This window comes from Amphibalanus amphitrite, unplaced genomic scaffold (assembly GCF_019059575.1).
Source record: "Amphibalanus amphitrite isolate SeventyFive unplaced genomic scaffold, NRLGWU_Aamphi_draft 000037F_arrow, whole genome shotgun sequence".
Classification (NCBI taxonomy): domain Eukaryota; kingdom Metazoa; phylum Arthropoda; class Thecostraca; order Balanomorpha; family Balanidae; genus Amphibalanus; species Amphibalanus amphitrite.
The window spans coordinates 185533-208780 of record NW_024881533.1 but is presented as its reverse complement, the minus strand read 5'-3'; the positions used below and the strand labels follow the sequence as shown (position 1 = coordinate 208780).

The window sequence follows — 23248 nt, the reverse complement described above, 5'->3', positions numbered from 1 at the left end:
CCATAATTCACGCGGCGCATAAAATTGTACGTCCGACGGCCGTTAGGGCCAGAGTAATTGCAGGACGGCAGGCGTTTGGTAACGACACGCCAATTATTCGTACAGTTGGGCCAAAAACACGCATTAAACATGCAACTGGAGCCATCTGCGACGGGGACGGTATACCTGGAACAGGGGGCAGCCGTTACTGGGGACGTGTCTACAGCTGACGGTACCTATACATATAGGTGATCGAGTGGTTGGTTAGTCGGCGATCCCCTATCCATGCGCGGGGTCCGACCGGGCGACTGCGCTCCCGTCAACTACCGATTATCAATGACTATCAGCAATGCAGACATCAATTTTCACGTGAGTCGTAAGTAACCCGAATTAATCCCGCAGCTATAGCTGCGGTATATGCCCATTCTGCCCAAGAACAAGTGCTGCTGACTGAAAACCGCCACGTCGTCACCAGGCATGGGACTGCCTGCTGGTCGGATGTGACGCATCTGCTGCCGCTCTGGGGGCGGGTGGACCGTCTGTCTGTCCCTCTCTCCCTCCCCTCCCCTCCCCTCCCCTCCCCCGCCGTCTGGGTGACCCGGATTCGCCGCGGGCGCCGCCGCCGCCGCCGGTCGGGGAGGGGGAGGGGGGAGGGTGTCTGGCCGGCCGGCGGCGGCGGCGACCTCTCTCTGAATAGCCGGCGGCGGTGACGACACGGCGGCGGCACATTCCGGCGGCGGCCCGGGCACCGGGGACGTCAGCAGCGGCGGCGCTCACCCACCCACGCACCCACCCACCGCGACCGGGGCGCGATCGGTCCCAGATAGCACCGGCCACACAGGGAGCCGGCGGGGCACCAGGGCACACCACTTCAACTGACAACGTGAACCACATAAACTGCCAACAACCGAATGTAGACTATGAGCGATACAGATATACCTATAGGGAATGCCTTTATAGTGCACCCACCTCCGGAGCCAGGAAAATGGCAATGGAAGCCGCGGAGCATAGTTTTAAAGTTTCCAATTTCCAAAAACTTTCTGGATTTCTTCTCGGATTTCGAAACAAAACGTTCAAAACCTTTTTAAGCGGTGTTTTTTTTTTAAGGGAACTCTTTTTGGTAACAATTGCTCATATCTTCCTTAGCCGGACAAACCGACAAAATTTCGTTCATTTCGGACGCTGAGGGAAGGGCTGCAGTGACCGAGACGTCTCCACCGTCCCTGGATGCGCCATTGACATTTGACTTAGTGATGTCAATTTCAGAAATTTTGGAAACCAATACCAAACCGATACCGACCAAAACCACTGAGAGTATACCAAAACCGAACCGATTTTCAGAAACAGGGGGAAATACCGACTAGATACCGAAATCAGGGAATTATCAAACAAATGCTTCAAACTTTCTCAAGACATATGATAAGCCTTGAAAGGTACCTAATACTTTGAAATAAGGTAACAAAAACAAATTAGGCAATCTCTTAATTATTTGCATTGCAAAAAAACATTTATAACTTATTTTGTAACTATTAACAAATATTCAGGTCAGTTATTTTACTGGAATGTGGATTCAAGTCAACTGCATGAGGTGTTAGGAAAATAACTTGAACCCTGAATCTTGTCCATGCCTGAACCATCAAACCTCTTTCAATTCAAGTCATTCATTTCGAGTCCGGTCAAGACAGGGTTAAGTGAGTTATCATGATCCAAAAGTGGTGACCCAATTGACAATGATGGGCCACACCTTGGGCTGGCTACACCATTAATGTACAAAGCCCATGATACCTACAGTTAAACCCAAGTAGCATGGTGATTGGTGACGATACTGACGCAGCCAATTTTTCTTCATAAACAAATGTGTAACACAACAAAACTTGATAAATAATTACTTACGAGGCAAACTGATAGATAGCAGACACCACTGTAATGATATCGCGATGAAATCTAAGTAAAATGTCCATAATCTTACGGAAGCATTGACACACGTCACGTGTCATCTCTTCCATAATGGCTGCCTTACAGGCGGCGGCCATTTGCATTAATGATTAAACTATATAAAATAAAGTTTTTCTTTTCTTTTTTGCTTAAGTCCACTTAAATCAAAATTCCTTGTAAAAATTTTGACATCTTAAAATTAATCCAAGAAAGTTGTAGGCCACTTTTGCTGAAAAATGAAGTACCAGAAAAACATAGTTATTCAATTATTTTCAATTAGTTTTTGAGCTATATCAGTTCCTCAACCTGGCGCAGCTGCGACATTGAAATGTTTTTAAATGTGTTCAGTTTCGAAACTGCTGTGTGCAAGTCAAGCCAAAAGCCAATTATATTTTATAAGTGCTTATGATTAAATTGCTAGCGATCTGTATCTGTTGAGAGAGCAGGAAAGAGAACACTAATTGAAGAAAATAAATTATCCACAGCATAGATATACAGACTAGATAGGGCAGCTGTTTAGCGACGGCATGCAGAGGGCGCCGCCATGTTGGGGCAGCCCTCGGCGGGGCAGCTCTGTGTAAGTGAACGGGAAAATGGGAAAGTTTACGGCACATTTTTGGTATTTTTAGAGTGAATAGTGTTTGTCTCTGGAGCTCAGCTCATAGATTGAAGCTTGGAGAATGTCAAACGGAGGTTGAATTGTGCTCAACTAGTTTTGATTTAGATATATGAAGATAGAAAGGAGGGAGTGTTACCCGGATGGCGCCATTGTCTGACAGGTATGCTGCTTTGCATTTGAGGGTATTTAAGGGGTTGATAGTACATTTTGTTGGAAAAACATTATGTGGAAGTACAGTAGGATCTCATACCTTTATTTTCTTCCTTATTTACTATATAAACAACAAAAGATCTAGGCATTGAAAAGTGTAGTTTGTGATGCAAAATGCTGGTGCTAAAATGAGTTTTATTGTAGGCCTATGGTAGGTTAAATTATAGCACTATGTCAAATATATCCTCATTTCATATTTAAAAACACTTCAGCTTTTGAAAAGTTACTGTGCGCCAGACAGCAAAGCGCGTCAACACAGTCAACAAGCCGCACAAGCTGGGGCGACATGTCTGCTTCAGTCCTCTGAAAATCTGCAACAGATATCAGCTGCACTGACTAGCAAGACCTACATTTTTACCACAAGCTTATATATCTTTGCTGTTGATAGGAAATGCTGCAATATAAGACTTGAAATTTAAGTCACATGCTGACACGCAGTCAGTGACTGCGTTATGTCTCTGAAGACTGACTATCTGTTCACCATTTTCTTGGAGCAGATATGATATGCTAGTGCAGCAGATCTGCATTTTATGATGTTATGGCCAGCAATGCTCAGCACAAAAATATTTACCTTTCTGCTGCAAATCTAAGCCACCCTGTGCAGCTGATGAGCACCTCTGCACTGGCAATATGTTATCGGCATTGCCGTCTGGGCTGTGGTTGGCGCCTTAAAAACAATGGTCTACGTATGAAATTCCAAAATTGTGAACCATTTTATAGCCTTACAGATATTGCAATATTTCTCTTGCCATCTAAATGGTTTGAAATACCTAAGTCTTCATTGACCTGGGTTTTAGGAGCAAAGTTGGTAAATGCACATTTCGAACTGAGTACAGCGGTGAGCGAGTAGGAAAATCCTTTCCTGATGCGTAGTTACTTGGTAATGTAGCCCAGGTAATTGACTCAAGAAAATGATCAATTATTGTATCTATCTTTCAGGTTCAGTTATATGTGCAACTCACAAGTACTCAAAAAGGCTGCAAGATGCCTAGCTAGCAACTGCTCCAACCAGTTTGAAGGAAGAAGGGGTGTGTTTCTCCACAGGTAAATAGAAGATTTCTTTTTCAGTTAAGTCTGAGAGGATGTTTTAGAAATGGATATAAATTGCAGTTAGTATTGTTCTTTGTGTTTTGTCATTTGTGAGATAGTCTCTGTTCATGTTTTAATGTGGATACATCACAATCCATAACAACAGTTGGCCATAAGGACAATATTGATTAAACAATGGTTTGTTAAGAGCTCAGTAGCATCAAGATGCAGTGAATATAAATGTATAGTTACTACAAAGGGTATTTCATTTGAACAAACCTCCACCCAGCCCCTTGTTACCAGTTATTCAACACATTAACAGATGCCTGTCATTTTTTCACTTTCTAGGTTTCCTCAAGACCCAGGTGTGTACAGCGAAAGGACTGGCGCATTCAGGTGAAGATGGACTGGCGGCAACATGTGTCGGAAGGGGGCAAGCTTGGTCATGCGGCACACTTCATGATGAGGGCTCCTTCGATTGCACAGACCAGTTTGGCTGTGCTATGGTGCAGTCCCATCAGGTCTTTCTTCCCTGCTCACCTGCAGGTGAGTGGCATATAGTTGTGCAAGGTGAGCAGAGTCCACTGCTGTGTCATTGCTAACATGTGAAAGCAGCCCATGATCTGTTTATACTGTTACAACATACCATACCAACTTTGAGCACAATCATTCCAGATGTTTGTGAGAAATAGATACGTGTTCTGCACATGTACAATTGTGTACACATACAATACCTAGTATGCCTCAAGTGATTGCTTAAACTTATAAGGCACTCATCAGATTGGTCTCCAACAAGTGTCCCAATTTTGTATGCAATGCATCCTGCCATTCTGGAGTCATAAAAATACCCAGCACGCGCTTGCACCCAAACCACATTTCTCATTGCATTGCCAAGGGAAGTGGGTGCCCAACAACACACAAAGTTTCATCAAAATGTGTCCAGGCATTAAATAGGAGTTACTGCAAACAGAACAGATTTGGCACCGATGATTTAGTAAGTGCCTGGTGGAACGTGCCGAGTTGACTCCCCAAATGCTTGTTGACTCCCCAAAAACAATGCGTAATTTCAAGGAAGAATGGCTAAGCTACACAACATGATAACTGTTCGCTAAACAGCATGTATGGCTGCAAAGATATGGGCCTCTCTAGAATGCTTGATACCAAGTTTGACAGTTCATACTCTTTTAACCCGATATTTTTTGAAGTTACATCAAGATTTTTCGATAATCAATCTCATTTCTTTCTCGCTCATAAATATTTGCATTACATGGACCATGATTGATCGCCTCATGTGTGAATGTGTGTGAACATGTCAGTGTGTGCATGTCATTGTCGAGTCCGCTCATCGCCCTATCCCTATAGGAGAACTAAGAAGTAGGCATGATTGGTTGTTTTTATTTTCCTCAGGACCATTTCAATAGCTGCCAGAGCAGCGGGGGCTGAAGCAAAGGCTAGAGAAAGCTGCGACTAGGACGTTGGCCTGTTCCAAGCAGTCTCGAAACGCACACAAGAACGGGAATATGTCGATCCGGACAGCACGCCCCAGGGAGCGTCACTCGTCAGAGGCGGTCTCGACGGGCAGGCCGGGCGGTGCCCAGGGAGCAGCGTCACCCGTCTGTGGCTGCCCCGATGGGCAGGCCGGGCGGCACTCCGGCAGCAGCTGCATCTGTCTGTAGCGGCCCCGACAGCAGGCCGGGCGGCACCTTGGGAGCAGTGGCACACGTTTATGTGTGGGGTGGCCCCGACGGCAGACCGGGCAACAGAGGCAGTCTACAGGGAATAGCGGCACCCGTCTATGGTGGCCCCGACGGCAGGTCGGACACCGAGGCGGCTCCCAGGGAGCAGCGGCACCCGTCTGTGGCGGCATCGACGGCAGGACGGGCGGTGCTGATGTAGTAGCGTCTAGTTTGCTGATAAACGTTAGCGATATAGGCATTATCCTAGTCACCATGCTCAGGCGCGTCGATGATATGCTTGTGGTAGGATAAGTTCAACCTAGAATTCTGACCTTACGTCACGTTGATCTAAGAGGGCCGTATAACTCATTTCGATTTTGACGGTCTTCAGTCCATTGGTGACTGTCCCGACTCGCCAGCTCAATTTAATCGAATGATTTACCTAAAACTCCGACTCTGGCTTTGTGACGTAATCTATGTCGCTAAAGTAAACGGTGCAAAAGTTAAACATTGGTTTACAAGATGTGTAATGTGTATTATCTCATGGTTTCGTGCGTTTGCATAATCTTCAATCATTTTCGGCACCAAAATAGCAGTTACCACCTTTCCCCATTGACTTGTGATGGCGATGTCACGTGACTGACCTGACCTCAGGTGACCATCAGGAAAATATTAGATATACAAGCTATAAGGCCTCTGGAGGGTACAAGGTTCTGTTAGTTTGATCTCCCTGTGAAAGCTCCTCTGGCACTGAAGGCATTGCGAAGTTGCGGCATGTCATGACCGCGCGGTGGCTCTATTATGACGTCATAGGTCAGTGACCGGGCATGACCTGAAAGGGTGATTAGTGTCATAAGATCCGGATTTAATGAAAGGTCAGTTGTACCAACTTTCAGCTCTCTGAGGCCAGCGTGTACCGAACAAGCACGAGTAAACCGTCTGGGAACAAGGGGTGACTAATCCCTCGCTGCGGTACGGTACGATGATGGAAAATTGATTTCAAATACATTTGGTGAGGCTATAGGCTCTAACTAATCATTTCATAACCATACTGGCCATCTGCAGCCTCCCAATAACTCAAAAATCGGTTTGGAAAACGGGCTCGAAACCGCTCCACCCCCATTCACTTTACGTGCTGTAGCAAATGCGAGTCTATGTAGACGGCTGCCCCAACATGGCCGCCTGACCTACATGTTCGCTAGTATGGGGAGCCAATGGGCGTGTCCTATCTAGTCTGTATATCTATGATCCACAGGATCATGACAGCATCGCTCACTACACGGCTTTTTGAAGTTGAGCGAAGTTGAAGATTTGTGGGGTGATGCGGGTGATGATGAAGTGACAGATGCTGCCTTAAATATTAGATGATAATGGTGAAGCTAGTGCTGTATTAAACAGGGTTTGGATAATGTAATTGCATTGCAGTAAAATGGAGAGGAAGACAAGGTCAAGATCAATCACAGACTCCTCAAAACAAAGTCAAATTTGTTGCTAATAAATGCTTTGGATATTTTGAGAAAGGTAGTTTAAGGATGTTTTCCAGCATACAGTGAGTTAAACATTAATTCATGTTTATGTCTTGCACATTGGCTTCTTTGTAGGATAATTATCCTCATGGTATTGGAATTTGCTAACACTGATAAGTTGCCATTTAACATTTGCATTGGTAGACTGATGTATTTGATATTACAGTTGATGTCTTTGCCCATTTGTTAGGACATCATGCATTTGGGAGAAATGTGTCATGATTGCCATTTTCTTCATCCAGTGTCATTTAGCAAAATCAAATTTGAGTTCAGAAGGTTTATCAAAAATGCTTTCAAATATTTTATGACAGTAGTTGATTTTCATGATACCGACAAAATACCAAATGCTTTTGGTATATAATACCGAATACCGAATCGGTATTGGTTCGGTATCGGTATACCGAAATTTTGGTAACCGATTGACACCACTAATTTGACTGCATCCGACCATCATCAACCATGAGAAGAATGCTGGTGTCATCTGACATTTGTTCACAAGTCTGTCAAATGTCAATAAATAAACTAGTTTGGTGGCATCATACATACGTTAAGATAGAGGTCACACTCGACATTGCGACCTGGCTGAACAGAATCTCCAATCTCCATGTCTGTGAAGATCGAGCAATGTGATTTTCGAAAAAACCAAAGAAAAATATTCACAAAAAGAAATAGAGGACGATTTTGAAGAAAAAATATTCAAACTTGGAACACAACGATACAATAAAACGAAACGTCTTGGACGATAAGCCACTAAAGAAAGCCACTGTCACACCCGGGCGCCGTTTTGTCATAAGATGTCCGTTGGCGTTCTGCCAGTGACGTCACTGTCAACGGTGTCCTGTCTAGTGTCAGTGATGTCCGAAGGATTCTGTTCTGTCGGTGCCATCCGATCTATGTTCTACCAGCGATATTAGCGCGCTGGTCTGCCCATGACGCTCACATAGTGGCGGTGGGTCGCCCATGATCGTTAATAAAACTGAGTTGACTCGCGTCACGCCGCCCGACACAGGTGTCCTGTCGGCGTCACGATGCCGCCGTGTCCCGACAGCCGTGTGACACTATTCAGTGACTAGTGCAGGACGCCGGGCCGGGATCCCCCGGATCGGGGACTCCCCGACAGGCGCGCCCCACCTGAGTCGGTGCCCGACATGCGGGCGCCGGTCACCGTCCCGCTAAGTAACATCATCCGTCCACGGGGCTGCTAGTTACCGGTCTGAGTCATACACTGCGAGGAAACATATCTGAGTTGATTTTACCGTAAGAGAATGAGATCTGGCCAACAGGGTCACTTGATGGCATGGAGAGGCCACAAACTGCTTTTCATGTCGGTATTTATGAGGTACCCAGAACAGAAGCAATAAGGAAATACCACAGTAAAGACCAAAGGTGACGGCCTGACTAGGTCGCGGAACTCATAACGAAGCAGCGGGCTCACCATTCCCAAAGGTACACAAACCGCTGTCCGGAATTTGGCGAGGCTGGACGGACCCGTTATATAACGTCTAGCCTGAATGACTTCGATCTTTAGCTCAATACGTAATCGCAGCCCGCTTGCATGCTTTCCGGCCCTCGACATTGTGAAATGACACAAGGGCACGCAAAGGACCGGTGGTCAAAATCTATGAACCCCCGGAAGCAGTCATTGGACGATCCACGCCACCATGATCCTGTATGATGTTGGCAGCAGTACTGCAGCAGATCGCGCCACGCCAATTCAGAATCTCCCGACCAGCTCTCAGCCTCTAGACACGGCTGGGCGAGTCGGCGACCTCAGACACTGGTCAGTGGTCAGCTCTGACTGAAGGGCTGGTAGTGCCTCCTTCGCCCCTGCCACTGAAGGGATAGATAGCTTTAGTCCCCCTGACCTCTGAAGGGATGACTGAACCTCCTGGCCTATGTCATATGTGACTGACGAGTTTAGGCTATGCCCCTCGACCTCAGAGACTGAAGGGCGGACTGAGCTTCCCGAGTCCCGGCCTCTTGAGACTGAAGGGCTGGTCGTGCCCTCTGGTTCTGAGACCGTCGTCTGAAGGGCTGTTCGCAGCGATAGCCAACGGAACCGGAGCTGCAGTCGGCAGCCGCGACAGCCCCAGCTCCGACAGTCAAGTGGCCGCCGCGGGCCAGGTCAAAGGGCACCCAGCGACCGACCGCCTCCCCGCCAGGGGGGGGGGGGCACCCGGATACAGACAGCGGGGGGGGGGGGGGGGCTACGAGGCATGGGCGGCCCTGAGGCCATGACAGACTGAAGATATGGGGCTGGTAGTCGAGACGCCAGACTATAAGAGAAAGTTACAGACTGTCTGCTCTCCGGCTAAATTCGAGAAGTGATAGGGCAGTTGAGACGCAAGACCTTTGTTGACTACATAGAAACATCAGGTTGAGGAGAGTGAAAACTGTCCCAGCTAAGCAACGACATTAACAATTATAGTCGAAAGAGTAGGTGGTCACTGGTCAGTCATAAGGAAAGTAAGGACACGGCCTGGGTTGTCCTAGGATTTTTTTTTTTTAAGAGTAGAGACATAATTTTTTTAAGAGGAAACACTGCCACCATAAGATGACTGCGCACTGCCACTGGTGAGGCCGGTAGCATGGCGAAGATGATGGTAAATTTGCTGACACAGGGCACAGTACTCGATCGGTGGGAGCATGGATCAGTCCAGAAATCGAGCGACCTCGGTCCGACAGTCGCGGGCCGGACCAACCGCTGCCGACCGGCACAGTCTCCCGGCTCCAGCCCACTGCACTCGTCTCTCCGGCGCTAGCTGAGAGAGGCAGTCGGGAGACCAGTGGCCTCTCAGCTGTTGAGCGGGATGCCAGTCCTAGCCACTAGAACAGTACGTTCGTTACATAAGCATCACTCTAGAGCGAGTTACATAAGCCGGGCGGACGGCTGTTCGCACAGTAAGCATAGTGGCACCAGGCTAGATGAAAAGAATGAGTGAAAATGCGCAGCGGTCGTCATCGTGGACTGGGCATACGAGTCCAATATTGTAAGGAAAAGGTTTAAGACTGAAGCTAATGCATTTCTCGATGGCGTCATGCAATAGCCAGCCTCGTCCCATACACTCGTTAGATGATGAGCGTTCAGCGGCTGAACAGCAGCAGGGTATGAAGGAGATGCATACACAGAGCTCAGGCGGTCACCAAAACCCATGTGAATTCTACCCACCAGCACGCTGACTGGGATCAGCTGACTCTCAGCCACCCCACCCCGTTCACCCCTCATTACCGTCCGGCCTATCCCCACACCCCGCCAGCTGATCCACCAGGCTCCACACCGTCCACATCCCCCCGGTCCACCCCACATTCCACTGCAGCTGATCTGTCACACCCGGCCGTCACGCCGGTCCCGCTCCGCCCGGTCTTTATCCGTCCATCACGTCACGGCGCCACGTCCGTCCATCACGTCACGCCCGGCGCCGTCACGCCGACCGGAAGTGGTCGGTTTCCGGTGACGGTGCCGCAGACAGCAGCCGAGACGGCCAGCCAGTCGCTGCCGCAGCGGGAAGCGGCGGCGGCGGCGGCGGCGGCGGCTGCCGGGAAAACCACGCCCCGACCACGTGGCACGTGGCGGCGGGACCAGGGTGACGGACGAGGCGGCGGCGGCGGCGGGAGAGCCGACCGCACGGGGAGGGGCGCAAGATGACGAGATTCCTGGGCAGAGAGGATGACGTCCATTCCTGACTTTCCTCCTCCCCTTCTCAGTTCTCCCGCCCTTCAGCGATTCAGTGATTCAAAATGTTTTGTGACGAGGGTGAAGCCGACGCTGAATGCAAGCTCATTCTGTGAGAGCGACGAGCGAAGGCAAAGGCCGCTCCCCGTGGATCAGCAGTGACTCAGTGCTTACACACCTGACCAGACGTCGGTCGGCAGAACAGGACCCTTGAAAACCAAGAAATATGCCACACCAACCGAGAAACACCCACACCAGCTGAGAAACTCGCCGACACCAGCCGGCGGGTTGTTGCAGCTGGTTCGGTTCAGCGCCGATTTCCCTCGCTCTGGGTGGTCGAGCCGCCACCCGGTCCGAATGATCACGGCCCTGACGTGCTGAGCCATCCAGCCATCTCGAATGGTTCCAGCAACACAGCAGCAGGGAGAAAGCACAAAGAGAATGGCGATAGACGTGCAGCCGGCTGGCGCAGAGAAACGGGCGTGTGATTCATGTAACAATGACGGTGAAGGACCTTCTCCCAGAACTCAGAACATCCTTGCTGATTCAATGGCGGGCATAAGTATGCGACGTACTACATTTGAATAATAACGTGGCGGCCCATCCGGCGGGTGCCGGTCGTCTGACGTCAAACGGTAACACCATTAGACTGCCGAGCGTCCAACTCCAATCGGAGAGACGACACTAGACACGATCAGAGCTCACCAGACACTGATTTATGTATATACAGGGGATCGGACAGAGCAAACCAACATCGACACACCGTAGCACGCGTCACGAACGGCCCGACTCCCGCCAACCCCTCGCCCAGGGGCGCGCCGGGGCCTACCTGTCTCTTGAGGATGATGTGTTTGTTCTTCCAGTACTTGACGATGCCGACCGCCTGCAGGGTGCTGACGATGTCGTTGGAGTTGGCCGCCATCTCCTGGCTGATGTCTGAAATGGAACGGGAGAACCACGGCGTCAGCCGGAAGAACGTACCCGGTTTGTGCACTCGTCACAGCAGTCGTACCCTAAAAATAAGCTCCTCAGTTGTAGAATAAGTGATTAAAAGTCTGCACCAAATACGAGGAGAATCTTTTGTAAAAAGAGAATCTGAGAATGACTGCCCGCAACACTTTTGAGAGGCTTATATTTATAGCCTTGCAAGCGTGCGTATATCCGTTTGACGAGCGTTTAAAGGTAGTGTGCCACCTTTGAAAGATTTCCCATTTTATTTTTCCTAGGATAAGAAGCTTCTGTTTTTACCTAATATCGCAAAAAAAAATCAAAAAATGGGCCTGGAATAGTGCCTTTTTCGCCTAAAAGTTTATCGGTTTTTCGATATGTATAACAACTGTAGTGGGCTAACCTGCAAACAGGCGTCGGCAACAATCGCGAATGCGGCGCACATGTGACAATAAGCAAAGGTCATTATAGAGTTACGACGTACGGGAATGAGTTATCAGCTGTCTAATCGTAGACAACACAACGTCGAGCCTTAAACTGTAAGCCTGTATTGGTATTGTTTCTTTTATTTGGCTGTCGAACATTATTTATGGTTTGAAATATGATTTTATGTAAAATAATTGATATGAAAAAGCCGTCTCTTAAGTTATGACCCCATTTCACCACACGCAAGTGGCAGAAATGACAATGATCAGCTGACGCATTTTTCTTGGCCGAAGTAAGAGCGCGCGGCCCGACGCACCACCACCGCACCACAAAGTATGAGCAGAAGCCGCGCCCAAAGCCAGGGCCCCGGTAACGTGAGGTAGCCGAGTCGGGGCAGCGTGCGCTGACCCAAGCCGGGGCCGCAGCTTTGGGCGCGGTCTACCGCATCCCCGCGGGCAGCCCCGGGCTATCACATGACACCGGGAGGACGCGCGGCCCCGGCTTGGGTCAGCGCACGCTGCCCCGACTCGGCTACCTCACGTTACCGGGGCCCTGGCTTTGGGCGCGGTCTACCGCACCACCTAACAGGCGTGTTCGAAACCGCAGGAGATGATGATTAACGGGTTTATCGAAACTTGATTGGATGAGCCTATCGGTAATAGCGATTTCAGTGTGTGCATTTATTGTTCATAGTGGTGTGAAATGTGGTTGGGGTACGACCGACAACCCGTCGGGGCGAATTTCGCACTGGGGTACTCAAAATTTGAAGAATTTAAGACATTTCCATGAGTTTTGAAGGTATGGATAAGTTCTAAAAATCCGGTTCTCCTTATCTGGGCCATTAACTCCATACGGTCCAGGAAAGCTGGCACACTACCTTTAAATAGGGAAGCCCACACAAAATATGATTCCATAAACATAACTTGGAATTTGGAACATTTCGAGCAAAGCGTAACACCATTATCTGTGACGTGATGTGCCAAAACTCAGTCTGAAACAAATTAAAGTCATTGAGCATCTAACTCAAATTGCTATATGACAGAGGCACTCAGAGTTCAGATCGTCCGTGGCGGGCCCCGGAGTCCTGTACTCTGAAAGGGACCTCTACACCCGGAGGGGGACGACATTGAGCCGACGACACCGGCCCCCACCATTCGCCCGGCTGGCCTATCTAATGGGGAAATGAGCAGGGTCCGGGCTGGCCGTCGTTCTGGGCCGCCGGGGCACGGTCGGCCGTGAAGTGAAACCGCCCGTCGCGACGGGCGGTCGTGGGACAGGCTGGGCGGGACCGGCGGCCGACGGCGGCAATTTGCGCCGGCCGGCCGGGCACCGCGGACCACACACAAAACGCACCCCATCGGGGACCACTGCACCCTGTGATTGAGGAGTCCTTTCTCCGGATCACATTCGAAATCGTATGAAATTCGTACCCAGTCTCACGGGCCGCCTCGAAGACAATGATGTTCCAGCGTAAGTGTCCCAGCGTCCTGTCGCCGGACCGACCGACGTCAACTTTTCAAACAGCCAGATGCGATCGGGGAGAACGCGGTGAGCGGTCGCCTGGGAGCCGCTCCGTTCCCCGCGAGGACAATGGACGGCTCACAGAACCGTGGAGACTCGGCCCACCGCCAAGTCTCGGTACGGAGAACTTACAAAGCATCGAGACACCGGGCCATCGCGTATCAAAATAATAACGAATGTAAAAGTCCAAGCAGAAAGTAAAAGCTGCATAACATCAGAGGAAAAGTGAAAATTCTTGGAGCGGCCCAAACTTCAGCCAGCATAGGTATACCTACCACGTCAAACAGGACGTGGTCCTGAGCGGGGGCAGGAAGTGGGGGGGGGGGGGGGGTGAGGCGGGGGCTCGTGCACACAAACGTGTCCGCCGATGACACTAAGCAGACCTGTCCTCCCAGGGCATCGCCAGCGACCATGGCGTCGTCCACATGTGACAGGGACGCAGGGAGAGGTTAGGCAGGGGGAGGCGCTGCCACGTCACCGTAGTCCTGCTCGCGAGGTGCCGGTGCTGTGCAGCGGTAAGGTGGGGAGAACTGAGAACTGCGGACCGGGCAGGACGCGGACCACGGGCTCTGCTGGAACTGTGCGCCTAAAACGCAGTTCACACTTGCCCGTAAGGTCTGCCGGTGACGGGCCCGACACCGTCAAAACGGCCGAAACCGACGGAGTGACGGCCGTCAGGTCGACGGGCATGGGTGAACCGGCAGCGTTTGACGGCCGGCAACAGCTGACTGCGCCGGCGCCGGACCTGACGGCCGTCGCTTTGGAAAGTTCAGCAATGTTCAACTTTTGACGGTGACGGGCCCGTCGGTTTGACTGTCTGCGTGTTGGAGGAAGAGGAAAAGGAACCTTCTCATGCAGCATGAAGCTTATGTGCATTTTTGAGATCATTTATACCATTTTCCATCCATTTGCTGGGATGAAAGTGTTTATTACGGCACGATATCTTGAGATTCGATCCCTGATTTAAATAAGCGAACCGATGTGTCTTTCATTTAAATAAAATTGCAGCATTATTTGACATAAAAATGTAATTGCGTGGTATTTTATTTCTGCAATTTAAAGAATATTTTTAACCTCTCGGCCTCTACCGTCCCCCCATCCCCTTCTCCCGTCTGCGTCAATCTCGAAAATGATGCGCCATTTCTGTCACAACATATGGCAGCCAATGGGAGCTACCAAATCCCAACTTTCGTTTGACGGGCTGCAGGCCGTCAGGTCGACGGTGGCGGGCCCGACACCGACAGACTGACGGTCATGTGTGAACTGCGTTTAACACACCAGTCCGCCGTCCCCCGTCACGGGGGGCGCGACACGCTCCCTCCGGCGCCTCCGGCAACTCGGCGTCATTTTCACACTCCACCTGGCACATTTGCATTCGAATCAAACAAACAAAGCGGCGCGGCCGACAGCGAGCAGCGGCTCCCGCGTCCCACATCCCTCGTGTCGCTCAGACCAGCAGCTCCCGCGTCCCACATCCCTCGTGCTGCAGTCCAAGCTGCAGAAAGAAGACGCGGGACACGCCAGGTGTGTCAGGGAGGGAACAGGACGGCGGCGCCCGTCGCCCGATGAGGGACAGGACGGGGGTTCGCGGGCGGGACAGGGCGCCCGCCAACGGCCGGCCGCCAGCTGAGCGGGTTTTCTGTCGAGTGCTGCCGGAAATACCTACCGCGCGGTAGGCTGCAGCGTGATAGTGCAGATAAGTGACGGACGGACGCCGACGTCGCCACGCCCGAAAAGGGAGGAGAGACAAAATGGCGCCACCGAACAATGTCTGCAACGTCCGCGCGTGGTTGGAACGAAGGCTGCATGCCTTTCTGCCAACAATTCGTCTGGCACCGCCCACTCTCCACTAACAACCGAACTGTCGGCCGGCAGATTACCTAAACTAAAACCACGAATTTTGGAAACATTTGTGCACAAATACATACAGCCTTCATGTAAAGAAGCCTTACATGCGTTTTTTTTTTTCGATCGGATAAGTCATATCAGGTCAAAGACTTCCCCACGTTTTATTTTCCTAAAATGCTTGTCACTGTGACATGTTTCATTTTCTTAGAATTCATTCTTTCTCTTCAGCTGCCAGCTGGTCATAAAAGAGACGTCACAAAGAGAGCAAAAGAATCCCCCATAGTATCCCTTTCACCATCGCGATAATTCCATGTGAGACGGACGGAAGCCGTCTGTGGACCCACAGCCACCGGTGCCACAGCTGATGGCGCCCCTCCGGTAAGAAGCCCTCTACCCCTGCTCAGTGGCCGGTCGGCGGCGGTCGGGGAAATCAGCTGCTATCTATCCGAGGAAGAGCGGTGACGCTGCACCGCTGGCTGACGTGATTCACACCCCAGACAAACAGGGTGTGTTCGGCAAACAGAGTGTGTACCGGGCAGTCATGTGCGCCCGGGGCGACGCCTCACGCCTCACCGGGGGCGCTGGGCACACTGGGCGTGCTTGGTAATGCATTTCGCCAGATGCATTCCGTAGGTAATACGATGGCTGATGAGAGAAGCATAGCCAACCATTTCCATTTGCTATGAACTACGTAAGTCACCATCACTGGTTTTCTGAGGTACATTTGATGATTTATCAAACATTCACCGATGTATCAGTAATGCTCGGCTCACACCAGGATATGCCGAGACGGACCGCAATGCCTGGCACGTTACTCGTCAAGCTAGTCTCCAATCATGCGCACATCCCCGATTGCCAACGCAGCGTGACTCAATATAACGCGATCTGCCCGAAGCTTTTACCATCACCTACAAGGCTGGAGATTGCTGATCATGCTTTTTTGTTGGACATGTTTGTCGGTTCCAACCTCCCACGAAGGCGTTATTGGACGCTGCACGGGGAAGGGAACTGAAGACAGATTTAGTGGTTGATAAATTTCGAGCGTTTGTCACTCGAGCCCTCCAAGGGGACAAACAAACAATGAGTTCGATTGACAAGACGCCCAGAGCCTGGATTGGATATGCTATTCTTATAGGTGGACCGACATGTTCCGGTTATGACCGACTACACCCGGTTCCAGCCAGTTTGAGGCTGTCTGATCGGTGATCCGGAACGTTCTAAATCTGTTTGATCCCAAGAGGCTTTGCACGTAGGGGCTTGCGGTGAAAATTTAAAGCACGCTGTCTTGTCATTCATTGCTAAATCCTACTGTAATATGTAATTAGCAATGAATGTATGAATTACAATGAATTCGAACGGAGCAAGCAAAAAAAAAACCTATATAGGTAAATTTCAGTCAACTTTCTAAGTTCATCACACACCACATTTTCGGTAAGCCTAAACTGAGTCGTCACTATGTATCTGGTAAAGCAAACATGTCAGCAGCGGTATAAGGGGCCCTGGCAGCTGCAGGGCCCGGTTCGCGGACACGGCCGGGTCCGCAGACACGGACTCAGCTCCGGACACGGACACGGCCCGGCTCGGGACACGGTGATTCAGCGCTCTCCGCCGCACGACGTCGGTAAACAGCACACATCCGCCGCCACAGCGACAAATATGGCGGCGCGGCGGCGACGGCGGCGCGGACGACGCGTCACCGCGAGTGACCCGGCCCGACCCGCCGGCAGACGTACCGTACCGCCTTATCAGGAGAGTCCACCCCCACCGGCCGGTCGCCTGTGAGGCATGGCGCCCGGCGTCCACACTGCAGGAATGGAGAACAACGCAGGAAGAAACAACTTTTCGACGAAAAAGAGCGAAAGCTGAGAGGCTGACGGCATTTGGTAATATGTGGTGAATCATATCTCAAATTATCTGCTGTAATCACCAAAGGCATGCTGATGATGCAGCTTCCTTTCGCAGACCCGACTGCATACGTTTGGTACCATACTTTGCACAGAGAAGGGAATCGCTGGATTGCCACAACAATGCCAGAGCATGAATTTTTTTACATTCCTAACTCACTTTCAAGATGTAACGACATTCCTCCCGGTGTGAATAATGCAGGAATGAAAGTCACGGAAATACGTCGGACACTGCTTTCATCTATATAGCGTGCTCTTTTGAAGCCAGGTCCGCCGTCGCGTTCGAGTCCAAGCCGACCGACAATGCCAGGGGTCAGCGCGGACCGCATCTGTCGACGGCCCGCTCCACTGATTAGTGAGTTTATTTGGGGCGGTGACAGCTGCAGCCGCCACGAATATGTCAGCTACTCAGAATTCAGCGCAACGCCACAGCTGCCGGCCACACCGGCCTCATTAGCTTAATTATTTTCCGAAATCGCCATTCACCGATACTGGGAATCGCCGAGGTTTTTGCCATGGGAACGAACTGTTCGGCGTCCTCGGTTCGGTCGCACTGAGATCGTTCGGTCCGCAGTAGCACGGTACTCAGGCGGTCGCACTGAGATTAGTTCGGTCTGCCCAGTACCCAGGCATGCTCACATTGTCTGCCTGGTACCCTGGCGGCCCACTCAGAGCGACCGACGAACACTGCCAACCTGATCAGCGTGAGTCGGAGCAGCGCGAGGGTTCTGCCGCCAGGATCCCACCGTCCCACCGCGGGTCAGCCACCGTCCCACCGCGGGTCAGCCAGCCTCCCACCGCGGGTCCACCGCCATCAACCCAACACCCCACCGCGGGTCTACCGCCAGGATCCCACCGTCCCACCGCGGGTCAGCCAGCCTCCCACGGTCCCATCCTGCGCGAGTCCGCCGCCAGGCCTCGCTGCGTAACCTGCCGATAGCGCAGCTCACCCACTGAGGCATAAGGGGCCCTGACACTTGCACGATTTGGTGGCACGCATTGGCACGAATCGAATCGTGCCCGTGCGCATACTAGTCGTAAACTGACGTGAAGTGTGCGTTAGCTCGTCGTGACTTCGTGCCATGTCGGGGCGAGAACTTTGAAATGTTCAAAGTTTTGGTCACGACAAAATTTCGCGACCGGATCGTGAACTATGCGCAAACTGTTCGTGAGCTCGTCGTGAACTCGTCGGGACGGTGCGGGAAGTGCGTAAACTATGCGCAAACTGTGCGAAAAGCATTCGTGAACTCGTCGTACCAGCCCGTGCCAATGTGTGGATCTCGGCTTGCTTCGCAGCGCGAAATTTGGGATTGTTTGGTGTTTTTTCCCGAGTCGATTGGACGCCTAGATGGGAAGTTATGACCGAAAATGTGTTTAGCGGGTCATTTCAGGTCAAAGAGGTCAAACTAGGTCACACGGGTTCATATTAGGTCACAGAGGTCAAATTAGGTCACACGGTGTCAGGTTAGGTCACATAGGTCACCATGAGGTCACGATGGGTCACGCCAGGTCACAGAGGCCAGCCATAGTCACGATAGGTCAGTCCAGGTCAAACTGGTCACATTAGGTACGGTCAGGACATTTGCGTCACTGGAGGTCACGATGGGTCAGGCCGGGACACGGAGCTTACATTTGTAAGCTCCGTTCTGGGAGGTTCTCCGTTCCGTTCTCCGTTCCGTTCCCAGTTCTGGGACGTCCCATTCTTATATGGCATGCCCAAGTCGGCACAAATTGCGCAATCTTGTCGTGCCAATGCGGGAAGTGCGTAAACTATGCGCAAACTATGCGGAAAGTATGCGTGAACTCGTCGTACCAGTCCGTGTCAATGTGGACACTGATGGGCACGCATTCGTGAATTATTCGTGAAATCGTCGTGAACTGGTCGTGCACTAGTCGTGAACAGTGCGGGAGTCATCCCAATTCGTGCACGAAAATGGCACGGCTTGCCACGACAAAATCGTGACCAAAAGTCGTACAAGTGTCAGGGCACCGAAATCGCACCCGACTTTTGACCGTGGTGCACCGCCAGTACAACCCCGCCAGGACGAAGTCAAGTAGGTTACTATTGCACGTCTTGCTAAATAATGCAAGAGCCTACAGCTAACTGCATGCCCTATGTTTATCCAGGAAACACTTGCGTAACCGTGTTGAATCGTTTGTGTGAAAGCCAAACAATTCTGGTCAGCACGTGATGGAGACACGTGGGGGGCCAGTCGAGCGGCTCGTCACGCGTCACGTGACACACTAGCCGGGCCACGTGGCGCGTAGTTCGCAGACCGTCCTCACGTGTCCGGCACCGCTGCCACGTGCCACGTGACGCGTCATGTCAGTTCCTCCTCCTGGCACAGTGAGGAGGTCCTCCAGCTGATGGTCTCGCGGGTGAAATGATCCGGGGCGTGACATCAGCCACGGAACCCTGACCTCTGCCGGAAACCCGCACCCCCACACCGAGCGACAGCCCCCACCCCGTGTGTGACAGGGGGGGGGGAGGGGAAAGGAATGCCGCCGGCCGTCACCGTCTTATCGCTCAGACGAGCCTCAGCCGGCCTGTTTCGTCATCCTTCGGTACGGCTCAGACACCACTGGCAACAGCTCGCTGAAAACCGCGGGAATCCGGCTCGCTGAAAACCGCGGGAATTCGGCGCGACCTCAGCGGCAGCGGAAACTCCACCTCACCTTAGGTGGAACTTATTCAGCGTTAATCAGCTTCGGTGGAAATCTGTCAGCATCCACCTCAGGTGGAACTCGGCGGCAACATTTCACTGGAACTTCACACTCGTCAACGTTAAACGGAACCGACCTACATTCACCTTACGTAAGGCCCTATCAGCACCAGCCCAGGGTGGACGCGGTCAATTTGCAGTAAAGAAAAATGACCGGACGCTTGTTTGGTCGTTATTTGCTGTGCCGCCTGGCGTTGGTGGTATTTATGGCGCGGTACGGGACGCCGTTTCTATTCGGGACAGGACGCTGCGGTGTACTGAGGCCGCATTTATCATCGCCATGGACACCATACAGGGCTTCTACACGCATATGGCCGAATGTGACGAACATCCGTTTGTCAGTCCATAACAAGTTTGCTGAGTGCTGACGCACAACGGACCGTTAAGCGCAGCGTGCAGTAAGTAGGTACCCACCACGCGCTGTGAAGCCATCAACTCCCTCGCCGCCGCAAACTGCTGAACGAACACGGCGCTGCGCTCACTACATAGTAGGTACCTACATGCCTATTCAGCCGACGTCGACACTGCAGAAACTGCAGTCCGCACCCTACACACACCTAACGCCGCGCCGTCCCTCGTGCGTAACCCGTCCTTCGTCCGCCGTCCGCCGCCGCCCGTCACCCCACTCCGGCCGGCGGCGTCCTTCGTCCCGACTGCAGCTTCCGGCCGCTCTCGGGCGTGTTGCACGACCGCCGGAACCAGACCGTTTCCGGCGGCCCGTCCGCCGTGACGGTCCCGGGCCGCGGACAGACGACGGGACGACACCCTTACGTCGCGGCCGACAGGTGCGGGTCGGAGACGGCGCCGGTTGCAGCTGCAGCGTGCCGGCCGGCGGCGGAGCACGTGGCGGCGTCGGTCCAGAGAGGGGAAGGAGCGCGGCTGGACGGAGCACGTGGCGACGGGCCACGTGGGGGATTCAAACCCTTCTCCAAAACAGAGCGCCAGACAGAGCTGTAATTTAGTGAAAAACAACGCTAGAAAAACATTACTAGAGTGCATCTTGCTGACAAAATGATCTGCATCATAAATGTGCAGAGACGGACACAACAAGTGTCTGAAGCCAGTACGTGTCAATTACAGCTCTGAAGCCAGAAATATGCATACTGCACACCTCCTTGCGCAGAGACAGCAGTGCCACACCGTCGTCGCTATGATCGCAGAGAGCGACCGAGCGCAGTTCCGGCCACAGTCGTGAGCCACCACCACCGGCAAGGCTCAGTGACACCGTCGCACTGCTGTCCTGGCACCGCGGCCACCCCTTTGGTAGCACCAGACCAGAGTGGAGCTGTCCGGGTCGGACGGTTCCGGGCCGGGTCCGGAGCTGAGCTGTCGCGACAGAAATGCCGACGTCACTACAGGATGCACTGCAGGATGTAGACTGGCGAAACACTGTCCGAAAGGAAACGGCCGGATAGCGGACAATAAGAGTACCGAGGAGCGGGATGCATGGAAACCGTCGAGAAGCGTTCAACGGACCTGCAACAGCAAACTGAGTCGGAACACAGTCGCAAGAATAAATTTCACGGCTATTGTCATTAAACAGCGCCATGAATCAACGCTACAGCCACTGCCGACGGAGCCCTGCGCCGACTTTCCGTTCACAGCGCGCTGGTACCGGGCCGGACCGGACCGGCGTGGAGACCGCCTCCGTGTCCTTCCTGTCTGGAGCGCCGGAGACACCGGAGCCGTCGCCACCGCGACAGCGGGTAACGGGGCCGGCCAGGATTACTGGCCGGCCCGCCTGGTAACCGGCCGGCTGCCGGCCCGGTCCATCTGCGCCGCCGCACCCAACACTGAGCCGCCGCCACCCGGCGACCAACGGAGCTGTTCATAACGGCGTGCAGTACATCAAACTTGCATTAGTTAGTTCCGACATTTATAGTCAAAACTCAAATGTACTAGCAAAAAATTGACGTCCATAGTATCCGTCCATGCCAGACGCGGCTTGGCCCACTCCAAAGGGATCACTGGCGCCCGTTGAGACCGTGGTTTTGGGTCAGCCATGGATCCTGCATGATCGGAACTCGGAAGCTATGCTTTAGCTTAACCACGGAGCTGTCGAGCTCAATTAGCCACGGGCACCTAGCTAGCATATTTAGTAGCCATAGCCAGGGTCGCCTGTCAAGGCATTGGTCCAGGCGGTGGTAAGGCCTGTCCAGACCAGACTTGTAAGCGATTCAACTCTGATTGAATCGATTCTCATGAATCGCTTGAAAATGCCGACTCACTGTGATTGAGTCGGTTGAATCACCTCTTGTCACCATATGAATCCTGATTGAATCGGTCACACATGGCAACTGCAAGTGATTGAATCGGCAACTCATCGATTCAAGTTGATTGAATTAACAAAATGATTCAATCACCATGTGCTGGAAATTGAAGTTATGACCATATTTAGTACGATATTATGTAGAAATATATGTGGATTTGCATCATAGTCACACACAATGCACTGCAAAATTTTTAGGTATTTTGTCAGTATTATAAATGCGCACAGCTATCATTATTGAAAAAAAATAAAAATTTTGTTTTAAGTTTTTAATCAAACTGTAAACACAAAATTATACATAAATGTCAGTGCATGAAGATGAAAAAAGAATGTAAAGTTTCTTTCCAGTGCCCTAAAATCAGTATGGTAATCAAGTTAACAGTAGCAGTAAGCAGGCGCACATTGCTCAACACACATGTTTTAGATATCATGTTAATCTTTATATTTTCAATACCCTGTTTCATCAGGACATTTGTGAGCAAGCAAAACATATTGATGAATACACAATGCATGTTTACATTATAATTTGGTAACCTTAGTTACTGATTTGATTTTGGGCTAAGGGTCATAAATTGCTTGATCTAACCCATGGTCTTCTCACTCACTTTACATTTCCCAGCAGAATCAGCGTTTACCTATCAACGTAAATAATTGGAATACCTTGGCTTATGAGCGTTGATGGATCTGTCACATATTGCCGTGGTGGCTCCCAATTACACAAAAGTAAAGATACAATGGCAAAAAGTAGATACATACCCTACTAGGTATTAAAAACAACCACCTTCCCATCACCTCCACCATCACCCAAAAACAATTGTTTTCATAGCTCAACAAACAATTTTTATCCGTTTGGTGTTCTTCACCTTCTAGTTTTGAGGACCGCTAACAGTTTTGCATTCGATGCTAAATTCGGATTAAGAGATTTGCCAGACTGCTCGCAATATTTGCCACATGCAAACCAC

At 51.3% G+C, this 23248-nt stretch overlaps 1 protein-coding gene and 1 long non-coding RNA gene across 4 annotated transcripts in view; one reads left to right on the top strand and one right to left on the bottom strand.

Annotated features, from left to right (window-relative positions):
* The window catches only part of LOC122372505 (histone acetyltransferase KAT7-like), a 125013-nt gene that overhangs the window by 3574 nt on the left and 98191 nt on the right, over positions 1-23248 (bottom strand). For all 3 annotated transcript variants that reach the window (XM_043349746.1, XM_043349738.1, XM_043349755.1), the window contains one exon: positions 11477-11583. In XM_043349746.1, coding sequence (XP_043205681.1) covers positions 11477-11583 — 107 coding nt within the window. The remainder of the gene's footprint in view (positions 1-11476; positions 11584-23248) is intronic.
* On the top strand, positions 2546-6419 carry LOC122372529. The gene is made up of 4 exons (XR_006254886.1): positions 2546-2693; positions 3683-3787; positions 4121-4318; positions 5180-6419. It is a non-coding gene; the product is annotated as an uncharacterized LOC122372529 (long non-coding RNA).